The sequence below is a fragment of the Quercus suber genome, unplaced genomic scaffold (assembly GCF_002906115.3).
Source record: "Quercus suber isolate HL8 unplaced genomic scaffold, Cork oak 2.0 scaffold_228, whole genome shotgun sequence".
NCBI lineage: Eukaryota > Viridiplantae > Streptophyta > Magnoliopsida > Fagales > Fagaceae > Quercus > Quercus suber.
Window position 1 is genome coordinate 863173 of NW_027069686.1, and position 12625 is coordinate 875797.

The window sequence follows — 12625 nt, forward strand, 5'->3', positions numbered from 1 at the left end:
CAAATTGCATTCTTAAAGTTTGAGGGCATTTGGATTTTACACCTTGAAGTTTCAGAATTTGGATTTTACCCCCTAAAATTTGGGGTGATTGGATTTTACACCCTGTCGATCCAAATACTCCCAAACTTTAAGGAGTAAAATCCAAATACACCTAAAATATAGGAATAAAATCCAAATTTTGAAACACCAGGGTGTAAAATCTAAACACTCCTAAACATCAGAGGGTAAAATCCAAATTCTAAAACTTTGGGATGTAAAATCCAATCACCCCTAAATTTTAGGAGTGTAATTTGCAATTTACCCTTATTTATTTAAACTCCAAGGAATGTGCACTTGGGTGTGGATATTCAAGATTTTCATGTGCTCTATTCTTGAACTCCAACAGACTGTTTGGACTTTGGACTTGAAATATAGTCAATGGCAAATATGTAAGCATCTTTGATGACCTTTATTTAGATGCCTCATGCCTATTGGGTTATCTATATTTTAGCAAATTACATTTGCTTTTATGAGTTGTTTGGTTCTATCTTTGGATGTCAAAAAAAGAAAAAAAGAAAAAAGAAAAAGAGTTGTTTGGTTTATATTTGGTTTTCTTACTTTGTTATCATTATCCTTTACATATCATTATCTTTTCTTTTCTTTTTCTTTTATTTGGTCAATTTGATGAGTGTTTAATATTTTCTCTAATTAATGAGTCTTTTTTAAAGAGTGGGAATGATATATATTATTGTCTTTTTTTTTTTTTTTTTCCCACTAACAACACATTTTTTTACATTGTAATTTAAAAAAAAAAAAAAAAAAACCCCACTCTCACGTTTTCTTACATTCCTGTTGTTTTGTTCAAAATTCAAATATGAGTTATTTAAATTCAAATTACTTTTTTAAAACTCAAATTGATATTAAAAAAAAAAACATTTTAGTTGAACTCTGAGTTAGAGTTTAGAGGAAAAAAAAAAAAAACTTATTCTTTTAATGTTTTTTAGAGTCTGAATGTAAAATAGTGCCTACAAAAATAGTGCAAAACTTTTGATCCAATTGATGTTTGACTTTTTTTTTTGGTGAGGGGGGTAACAGTATTCTAATTAACTTGAAGCAAGTCTAACCATATCCCAGAAACATAAATATATATCTGAAAGAGAGTAATATGTGAAAGAAGAGGCGAGGTTGAAATAGAAGGGTTATTTTACTTTTATAGTATTGCACAAATTATTTTATTTGAGATAAAGCTCCATTACAAGAAAATTTTGTTTTTGTTATTTTAGCAAGGCAACTTCATGATCACATATAGTAGCAATTTTGTTAAAATTATCTTTAATTCCTATCATATTGAAGAGTAACTATATCTCAAGTATAATAGCCATGAACGAGATTCCAAATAGCTCAACTAATAAAAATTTGATTTGGTATACAAAAAAATTATTTGATATATTAACTTAATGATAAAAAATAATCAACATGAACTGAAATTATTATTATTTACTAGCCTATTAGCATGCAAGCGAGGCTCTTCTATATTTTTTTGGAAAAGTTAATAATTTACATCTAATATGATTTAGGAATACTACATTTTTCAACTCTAAATAATATATAGGGGTATAATGAGTGTTATGCGTTTGCAGATGAAATAATTTTTTATCACATTTCTAAATTTTTTTATAATTAAAAAATATACTAATTTTAAATTATAATGAATGTAAATTATTAATCTTTTGTTTTTAAATAACCTCTTAAAAGCTAATTATAATATAGGATATTAAAATAAATAAAATAGTATTTTAAATCGGTAAAAGCTAAAATTTTTTGCTTTCTATGGCTATTCATAACAAAAAATATGTGTGAAAAACGTTAAATTGACGGAGAAATTTCACTCAAAATTAATCATATGCCATGCATGTAAGCCGGAAATGTGTCACTTCATTTTTTTGCCACCTATCTCAGCATGCAGAAAAAACGTTAAATTGACGGAGAAATTTCACTCAAAATTAATCATATGCCATGCATGTAAGCCGGAAATGTGTCACTTCATTTTTTTGCCACCTATCTCAGCATGCAGAAACTGCAGCAACCTTTAGCATGCAATGCAGCAAATCCTTGCCTGTCAATTGATACCTTGAGTCACCGCAGCACGTATGCGGGACCCGATAACACCTTTCGGCTGCACCACAGCATCGCGTTCGTTGGTTCTCCGCAATAACAACTTTCTGTCACAGATATCCAAATCAAAACTCAAATCACTGTCTGCCGTTTATTCTCAAAAACACTGAAACTGAGCTCTAAATCAACTCTTACGAATTGAATTTTCCCTCTCTTACTTTCTCTCCTCCCAAACACAAATTAAGTAAAAAAAAAATGTCTTCTCCAATGTACCGCATAGGCTACGCTCTTTCCCCCAAGGATGGGCAACGCCTCATCCAAAACTCTTTAATCAATCACGCCAAACAACGCGGCATCGATCTCATCGAAATCGACCCTGCCAAACCCTTAGCTCAACAGGGACCGTTCGATTGCATCATCCACAAAATCTACGGCTCCGATTGGAACAACCAAGTGCAGCAACTCTCTCTCCATCACCCAAACGTCGTCGTAATCGACCCGCCGGAAGCAATCGACCATCTCCACAGCCGTGCCTCCATGCTTGATGTGGTCACCAGCTTGAAAATCCCTCAAGGGAACCAAACCCTCGGGGTTCCAAATCAAAGAGTATTGGAAGAGTCGGAGAATATTATGGATTCGATTGAAGAAAAAGGGTTCAAGTTTCCGTTCATAGCGAAACAGGTGTCGGTCGACGGCAGTGCCAAGTCACACGAGATGTTCTTGGTGTTCAACGAGAACGGGCTGAAGAAACTGAAACTGAAAAAACCATTTGTGATGCAAGAATTTGTGAACCACGGCGGAGTGATTTTCAAGGTGTATGTGGTGGGCGATCACGTTAAATGCGTGAAGAGAAAATCGTTGCCGGATATATCCGAAGGGACGCTGAATAGTATGGCGCCAGATGAGGGTTTGTTGTTGTTTAAGCAGATATCGAATTTGATTGCGAAAAGTGATTCTTCTGATCAGGTGGAGGGATATATTTCTGGAGTGGAGAAGCTTGTGGAGGAGGCGGAAATGCCGCCTTCGGAGTTTGTGGTGGCGTTAGCCAATGGGTTGAGGGAGGCAATGGGGCTTAGGCTTTTTAACTTTGATTTGATTAGGGACAGTAGAGATGGGAATAGCTACTTTGTTATTGATATTAATTACTTTCCTGGGTTCGCGAAAATGCCAGAGTATGAGTCTGTTTTTGTGGATTTTTTTTGTGATGTTGTGGAAGAGAAGAGGAGGAATGTGGAATTGGAGGCGAAGGAGAATCAAGAAGTGAGAGGTGGCGAGATTAAAGAGAACAAAACACTTGTGTGAGTAATGCTTTGTGTGTGTGTGGGGGGGTGAATAATCAAGGTGACGCGGTTGGGTTAATCGTTGGTGGTTTACTCAGCTGGATGGATCAAGTTCTTGACTCTTAGAGTACCTTTTTTTTTTTTTTTTTTTTTTGTTGGCGAATTCCATATATTGTTTAGGCACCTATCAGATAGTTGAAGGCTTGAAGCCCTATTCAAAAGCGCTTATTCAAGGGATCTGTTTTGCCAAGTATGTTTTACCTGTCAAATTGAATGTATGAATTTTGCTATTTATTCTATAAATTGCCATCTATTTATTTCTTGCAATGGAATGGATTAGCCATTTTGGTGAATCTATAATTAATTCAATAAACAATGGATTGTCTTCCTTTTCATACTTCAACTATGCTTGCTTTCTTCCGCACACACTCATAGACGGGGAAAAAAAAAAAAAACGCTTTGGCTGCTTTCATGATTATTTTGCATAGTATGATATTTGCTTCACTTGTCCTGGTTTGCTTGAATAAATAAGTGATGTAAATTTATTACCATATTAGCGTGAATGAGTTCTATTCTGCTTTCTTTGGTGTATTGAAGTTTCTATAATAGGGATATAGGATTGATACATGACATCTACAGAGTCTTTATTTTTAGATCTGCATAACATGGGCTAGATATCAATTTTTAAAGGGATTAGTGGTTAAATGCGTAATTTTCTATATTCTCCAAACAGGCAGGCAGCAATGTCCATAAAGTATTTGTGTCCATATATGTTGGGCAAGGAACACCAGGGTTTTTGGTCTTTGTTGTGTGTCTGCTTCCTAGGATCCATCCTCCCTTCGAAAAACAGAAGCCTAAAACATTTTTTTGCATTGCCCTTGTTCACCAGGAGCTTTCATATCCAATCTTCAGCATCTAAAATAGCATAACATTAATGACTGTATGCATTATGAATTCTAAGTAATGAAAATTTATAAATAAATTTCCAAATTGGGGAAAAACGTAGAAACATTTGAAGCTCTAAGGGCAGAACTAAAATTATGCATCTACTCTGCTTCTGTCTCTCTCATTCTCCATTTACTTTACCTTATTTCCATTCTACTCTGCTTCGTTCTTCTTCCAATTTCTTTGTGGTCAAGGGATTAGGAGCAGAAAGAAGACAAGTATTTGTCAATTCATTAAGAAGGTTGAAATAAAAACTCCTAATCTAGTCACTTAGCAAGAGGAAGGAGTTGTCAATGCCTTAAGCAGATTAAATCAACTTTACAATCAGATCATTAGCTTCCAAACCTGTGATTCATATAGTCCATGCTGATCTGCCTTGTAATTTAATCATTGAACTTCCAAATTTGTGATTTCTTACCCAGTCCCTGCTGCTAATATGTTGATAGGATAACTTCTAATGATGTTTTTTTTAAGTCTTCCAAAGTAATGTGATGCTCATATGGCTGATAATATAGCTGCATCCAGGTTAGTGTATTGGAAGGAATCTTCAGAGTTTTCGAGTTGAAATTAGCATACGTTAGATGGTACATGGCGATAAGTCATTAGGGTCAATTTGTATTTGACTAAATGCTGGCAAGTTTTGGTGATTGTGTTCAATTGTGGTGTGAGGTGATTGGCAATGTTGGTTCTTGTGAATAAGATATGGGGAGCTATGTGGAACGTGTGCATCCCTGTCTTTTGAGAGGGTAGTCATGGGCTAAAGAATAAGAATTTGTTGTTTTCGGAAAGAAAAAAGGAACAATATTTCATCTTCCTCATGTTTCCATTTAAATAGAAATCAATGCGAAAAAGTCTATAAAGAAATGCTAAAGTTTAGGAGGTTCAATGGTTTTTGCCAAGCTTGCTAATTTTGTAAAATTTTGATGGAAATGTCAGTCAAATTTCTGATACATTTTCTTTGGAGTAACTGGTTTCCCATTTGGCCTGCTGTCTACCATCTCATTTATTATTTAGGGCATTGTTTTTTGTGGTTTGCTTTACAGGCTGCTGCATAGGTGAGGTCCCTTGTGTTCTAGTCTAATGTAGAAGCTTCATCTTTACCTATTATAAAATAATTGTGAAGGACGTTTTTGTTAGTGACTGTTCTCTGTCCAACTCTAGACTCTGTTCTTCATACCGTGTGTGGACTAGCATTACATTATTCTAAGTTTGTAACTTCCCTTTTTTTTTTTCTTAATAAATATTGAAGTTATTGGAAAGATAAGGTGCTGATATCAGGGTTTTGTCATTCTAGTAGCATGTTACATTTAAAATAAATGGGAGCTTAGTTCAGCATTTTGTCAATCTTATATTTGATTTCTGATTCTGGGTATTCTATGGAGTTTCTGTGATTCCATTGTGATTTGATGACATGTAATCCATTTCTTCTTTCATCCCCTACCCCAAACATTAAACATGATATATGACTTCATACCTTTTTTTGCAGTCATTTTTGGCACTCCCGATTGTGTAGTAAGGTGAATAGCTTGGTCTTCCCTGTTCAGTAATGCGGGGCATGTACCTTCATGACCAAATTTATAAGGATTCTGCTGTTTCAAAGTCAAGAAATTGTAGATCTTTGCAACGATGTGGTGACACTAGGCAACAAGTATTCTTGTAGTTCTACTCTTTCCTGCAACCTTATAACTTATAAGACGTTTGAATCTTAAGTACTTGATTAATTAATTGTAGGATACTCGAAAAGCATATGCAATGGCACTTAGCATCATCTCGGTGGTGTTACCTATTGAAGTATCTAGGTTCTCGACAGAGGAGAGTGTTCTAGGAGTCTAGGACTTCAATAGGAAAAAAAAAGAAAGAGAAAATGTAGGAAAGAAGAAAGAAAATCCACTTTAATAGTTTAGTAAAAACTTTGTGGGCTTGAATCTGACATCCACCTTGAGAAATGAGGGGCTTGGATTTGGAGGCCCAACTCCAAATGCAGCTCCAAATGCAGACCTCTGAGCCCAGAATTTGGTTCTTACTCAATGGCATTGAGCATCATCTTGATTGTTACTGTCCAGAATTTCAAATGCTGGGCTCTTCTGTTTGTTTGTTTTTATTTTATTTTATTTTTTCTGTGAAATTTTGAAATGACATGGACGAGTTTTGAATTATGGTTTTAAAAATTGGACTGGATCGGCTGGCTTAAAGAAAAAGCAAGAAAAATCGGAAATCATTCAAAATTGATCTGGGCTGATTATCATTAAAAACTGAACATTAAAGAAAAAGCAAGAAAAATTGGAAATCCGCGGTTCACTCGACAAAACCGAGAATTGGTGCGGTTAAAATATGTGGGTGAAAATAAAATAAAGTGAAAAATTTTGTTGGATGAAATGTATGGGAAAGTTGAGCCTTTGATAGGACTTTGATTGGAATTGAGAAAGAATTTGTCTTGAGAGAGTGAGATTGATATCTTATTGTCTTTACCGGAAAGACTATGGGGGGAAAGAAGACTGAAAAGTAAAAGAAATATGAATCTGATATAAAGTTTAGTGGTAACGTGTGGTGATAAATTTAGGGGGGAAAAAAGAAGAGTAAACTTGTGTGACATTATGACTGGGAACGAAATTTACTTGTCTAATCATTCTGTCATTTACGTTTTCGTTTTTGTTTTCATTCTGTCGTTTACGTTTTTGTTTTAGTTTTTTTTTTTTTTTTTTGGGGGTTCCTTGAATAAATAGCTAAAAGTTAAAGTTAAATTATTAAACTATTTATAAAAATAAAAATATGAAGCTTAAATAGAAAACTTTATTCTGTCAACAACTACTAATTAGAAAAAAAAAAAAAAAGGCAGTATATATATATTTTTATATTTTTTTAATATAACTTATGAAAATTCAAAATTCACATAAAAATTATTTAAATATTTTAAATTATATTAATTATGATATCATTAGTTCGGACTTTTCTGACCTCAGTCTGACCAAATAATTGATAATCAATCTTATTTTTTAGTTTTTTGTCCGTTTTGGTTTTTTAAAATCACTTTTGAGTGCAAAAAATTGTTTGGCAAAATAGGTTTTTTTTTTTTGGTTTATTTTCTTTTTGAGCAATTAACTTGAGGCCTGCAATTTTCACTTACAAAGAGGTTATAGTTATGGTATGCTCAAAATGTGAATGTGAATTTCCAGCTTTCTCTACAAACTAAGTATCATTTACATCAGGCTTAAACTTCAAATTCCCCTATAAGGCTATACCCTCAACTATCGATTTTTCAAAAAAAGAAAAAAAAAAAAGAAGAAGTATCATTTAACTAGAATTAGAAATTTTGGTTATTTGACCAATTGGAGACTGAAAGAGTGCACAAAGAGGCATCAAAATTTTGGATATTGTTATAAGGGACAGCTGAAATAATGAGGTTTCATTTTTTTTTTTTGGTTTTGTTTTGTTTTTTGTTTTTTTTGTATTGTTTTTTTTTTTTTATAATTTGATAATTAAGGAAAAGAGAACCTGAACTATAAATGTCTCAATTGAAAATATCAAAAAATTCCAATTGAGTTATAACTTACAACATTCTTGACAAAATTTCTATTTTTTAGGTCTAAAAGGTTTATTCATGTTATAGTCCTCGCAACACTTGGTCCTGTCCTTCTATCTCCATCCAAGTATTCTTGTAGTTCTATTCTTGTAGTCTACTCTTTCCTGTAACCTTATAAGTTATAACTTATAAAACGTTTGAATCTTAAATACTTGATTAATTAATTGTAGGATACTCGAAAAGCATATGCAATGGCACTTAGCATCATCTCGGTGGTGTCACCTATTGAAGTATCTAGGTTCTAGACAGAGAAGAGTGTTTTAGGACTTCAATAGGAAAAAAAAAGAAAGAGAAAATGTAGGAAAGAAGAAAGAAAATCCACTTTAATAGTTTAGTAAAAACTTTGTGGGCTTGAATCTGACATCCACATTGAGAAATGAGGGGCTTGGATTTGGAGGCCCAACTCCAAATGCAGACCTCTCTAAGCCCCTTGACTTTTCTCTATCTCTTCCCTTCCCAAATGTTATCAGTCTCCAGTCTTATGGATTATGTTTAAGAATCTCCTAATCTGGTTCTTACTCAATGGCACTGAGCATCATCTTGACCGTTACTGTCCAGAATTTCAATTGCTGGGCTCTCCTGTTTGTTTGTTTTTATTTTATTTTATTTTTTCTGCGAAATTTTGAAATGACATGGAGGAGTTTTGAATTATGGTTTTAAAAATTGGACTAGATCAGCTGGCTTAAAGAAAAATCAGAAATCATTAAAAATTGATCTGGGCCAATTGTTATTAAAAATTGAACATTAAAGAAAAAGCAAGAAAAATTGGAAACTGGCGGTTCACTCGGCAAAACTGAGAATTGGTGTGGTTAAACTGGTTCTTGTAGCTGGGAAAAAAAAAAAAAAAAAAAAAAAACTAGAACCAAATTGTACAAACTTCTTAGATCTGAACTGAAATGAGATCGGGGAAATCTCAAATATGTGGGTGAAAATAAAATAAATTGAAAACTTTTGTTGGATGAAATGTATGGGAAAGTTGAGCCTTTGATAGGACTTTGATTGGAATTGAGAAAGAATTTGTCTTGAGAGAGTGAGATTGATGTCTTACTGTCTTTACCAAAAAGACTATGGGGGAAAGAAGATTGAAAAGTAAAAGAAATTTGAATCTGATCTAAAGTTAAGTGATAACGTGTGGTGATAAATTTAGGGGGGAAAAAAGAAGAATAAACTTGTGTGACATTATGACTGGGAACGAAATTTACTTGTTTAATCATTCTGTCATTTACGTTTTCATTTTTGTTTTCATTCTGTTGTTTACGTTTTCGTTTTCGTTTTCGTTTTAGTTTTTTTTTTTTTGGGTTCCTTGAATAAATAGCTAAAAGTTAAAGTTAAATTATTAAACTATTACTTATAAAAATAAAAATATGAAGCTTAAATAGCAAACTTTATTTTGTCAACAACTACTATTTAGAAAAAAAGGCAGTATATATATATTTTTTAATATAACTTATGAAAATTCAAAATTCACATAAAAATTATTTAAATATTTTAAATTATATTAATTATGATATCATTAGTTCGGACTTTTCTGACCTTAGTCGGACAGATAATTGATAACTAGTCTTATTTTTCAGTTCTTTGTCCGTTTTGGTTTTTAAAATCACTTTTGAGTACACAAAATTGTTTGGCAAAATAGGATTTTTTTTTTTTTGGGTTCATTTTCTTTTTGAGCAATTAACTTGAGGCATGCAATTTTCACTTACAAAGAGGTTATACTTATGGAATGCTCAAAATGTGAATGTGAATTTCCAGCTTTCTCTACAAACTAAGTATCATTTAACTCAGGCTTAAACTTCAAATTCCCCTATAAGGCTATACCCTCAACTATCGATTTTAAAAAAAAAAAAGAAAAAAAGAAGAAGTATCATTTAACTAGAATTAGAAATTTTGGTTATTTGACCAATTGGAGATTGAAAGAGTGCACAAAGAGGCATCAAAATTTTGGATATTGTTATAGGGGACGAAGCCGAAAAAATGAGGTTTCATTTTTTTTTTTTTTTTTGATAATTTGATAATTAAGGAAAAGAGAACTTGAACTATGAATGTCTCAATTGAAAATATTAAAAAATTCCAGTTGAGCTATAATTTACAAGATTCTTGACGAAATTTCTATTTTATAGGTCTAAAAGGTTTGTTCATGTTATAGTCCTCCCCGCAACACTTGGTCCTGTCCTTCTATCTCCATCCAATTAAATCTGATTTTTTATCTTGGTCGAAAAAAATTTCACATGTAATACATTCCTGCATGGACTTCATGACCATTATACGTATAGTTTTTACGACTTGATAACGTCATTTTTTTTATTGTTTTTAAATTATGTAAAATAAAATAAAATAAAATAAAAACCATACGAGTTTCTAGAATTTTGTGTGTGGGTATTGTCATTTATGATTGGTTGACCGAGTTCAGAAATCTAAGTCATGTCTCTTAGATAATTGGGGTTATGACCGTTCAAAATGGTCCCATATTTTTAGGGCCTACAGGTAAGAGAGCTATGCTCGAAACTTGCTGTAATAAATGGGAACTCTATAAAGGGATTAACTTTTATCATAGTCTAACCTTTTTGTTATAACAAAAAAAAAAAAAAAAATGTTAACGAATGCCTTAGATCATTAATTAATAATCTATTTAAAAAAAAAATTTATAAGAAAAGAAAAAAAAATAACTAATATTTTGACAGTTTTTTTTTTTTTTTCATTTTCCATAAAAGTAGTGTTAAAACTTTCTTAAAATTGATTGTTAAATAATGCCTTAAGGGCACTCGTTAGCATAACCATAACAAAAAACCAAAGAGAAAGCTGGGAATAGCATGCCCCTACTTGGAAAAACGTATATTAAATGATATTACGTCATTCGTATCAAAATTTAATAAACGAAAGACATGAGTGTAAAATAACTATTTACTAGTAAATGTCTTTGATTTGTTAATAAAATAATTATTTTTTGTAAACATATATCTCACTTATTGAATTTTGATTAATATCATTTATTACCAAATAATTTAGAGTTCCCCATCTGCTGAGTTGACAACTTGACACAATACTTATCGTTATTAAAGAGGAGATATGTAGTTAACATTCAATTTCACATTTCCATTTTCATTGCGGCATCTCGAAAAAGTAGTTTTCCGAAGCTCCCAAAAGTCCATCCTTCTGTCATTTCAATTACTTAAATTAAATGCATCTCAAAAATCAATAAGTTTCTCCAAGTAGTGTGTAGATTAGGCGAAGAATACCATACCAGTTCAGAATTGAATTTTCTCCGTTCTTTAGATTGTTGAAAGCATCACAAACTATGGTGTCGTGATTAATACAAAGTGATACAAAGTTCTAAGGTGGCTAGAGCAAGTATAGACCTTTTGTTGCCTTTTTGTTAGTTACTTTTGCTTATAATAAATATTTTCTTAATCATTAGAATTCTTAAAAAAAAAAAAAAAAATTCATGCTAACGAGTGCCTTAAAGGTACTCGTTAATAATTCATTTTAAGAAAGTTTTGATACCACTTTTATGAGAAATGAAAAAAACTGTCAAAATATTAATTACTTCTTTTTTTCTCATAAAAACTTTCTTTAAATAGATTATTAACGAGTGTCCTTAGAGTACTTGTTAGCATTTTCCAAAAAAAAAAAAAAAAACAAACAAACAAAACGAAGGTGACAATGTAGATGACCATTCGTTTTTTTTTTCCTTTTTTTAATTAATTAATTTATTTTTTATAATTTAAAAAGTTCTATAGTTACAAATGGAAAGATGGAGATTTATTAAACCCAAAACATCTTTGTTGAAAATGCTATGAGAAACTAGTTCAACTACATACAAGATTTTTGGCATTCACATATGTTTATAATTACAAGATTTTTTTTTTTTTTGTTAAGTAGACTTATAATTAATCATGTGTCTTATTTAAATAACTTGATAAATTATATGTTATTAAAATACATGTAAATGATCATTTTAGTTGTCACAGAATAGATTACATGATATTCTTCTAAACCGGTTTTTTTTTTTTTTTTGGATTCGCAATGTTTACAACATAAAAGGTAGGATTTGACATTATTGGAAGATAGAATCTTGAGTGTGAGACCAATATTTGGAATTGCATCAATTAAAATTTGTAATTCCAAATATTAACCTATGTATAACATATTTGTGAGCTAAAGACTAAGTCGTGATTGGTCTTGGTTTCAAGAATGTGTTTGATCGAGTACCATCGAGGAATAATTAGTTTTGGGAGGAATAATTAGTTTTGGTTTGTGAATGCACTTGACTAACAATATGCCACGAGTTCAAATTTGATAAGAATGTGATGTAAAACTCATGTTTTACATCATTCAATAAGAAATTGTCACATTAACCATTTACTTAAAATTTAATACATCCTATCACATCTAATAACATCACATCAACCTTTTATTTAAAATTTAAAATATGATGTTTATTGAAATGTAACATGTTCTTATTGGAAAGTATAAACCAAATGGTTTACATCTAGTCTTTATAGAATTTGTTAACGTATAATGGGTTGTGGGCTTTAGGCCAACCTTATTTACTTGTAAAGCACACATACTTATACTACACATTCTGCCTCTTATATAAAGACACTCATGTATATTCTATTACTTAAGAAATACAATAACATTCATTTAGTATTAAAAGCTCATCTTGCAACCCTTCAAGCCCAGAATAAGCTTAATATTCTGGCTACTGCTCCCTCTGCTCCCCTCA

The 12625-nt window shown here is 31.8% G+C and overlaps 1 protein-coding gene across 1 annotated transcript; it reads left to right on the plus strand.

The window, feature by feature from the left end:
• The first annotated feature begins 2009 nt into the window (after positions 1-2009).
• Positions 2010-6049, plus strand: LOC112006623 (inositol-tetrakisphosphate 1-kinase 1). Its single transcript, XM_024038929.2, has 2 exons — positions 2010-3624; positions 5806-6049. Exon 1 carries the CDS (start codon positions 2350-2352, stop codon positions 3394-3396), a length of 1047 nt encoding a protein of 348 aa, XP_023894697.1. The 5' UTR covers positions 2010-2349; the 3' UTR covers positions 3397-3624; positions 5806-6049.
• The last annotated feature ends 6576 nt before the right edge of the window (positions 6050-12625 follow it).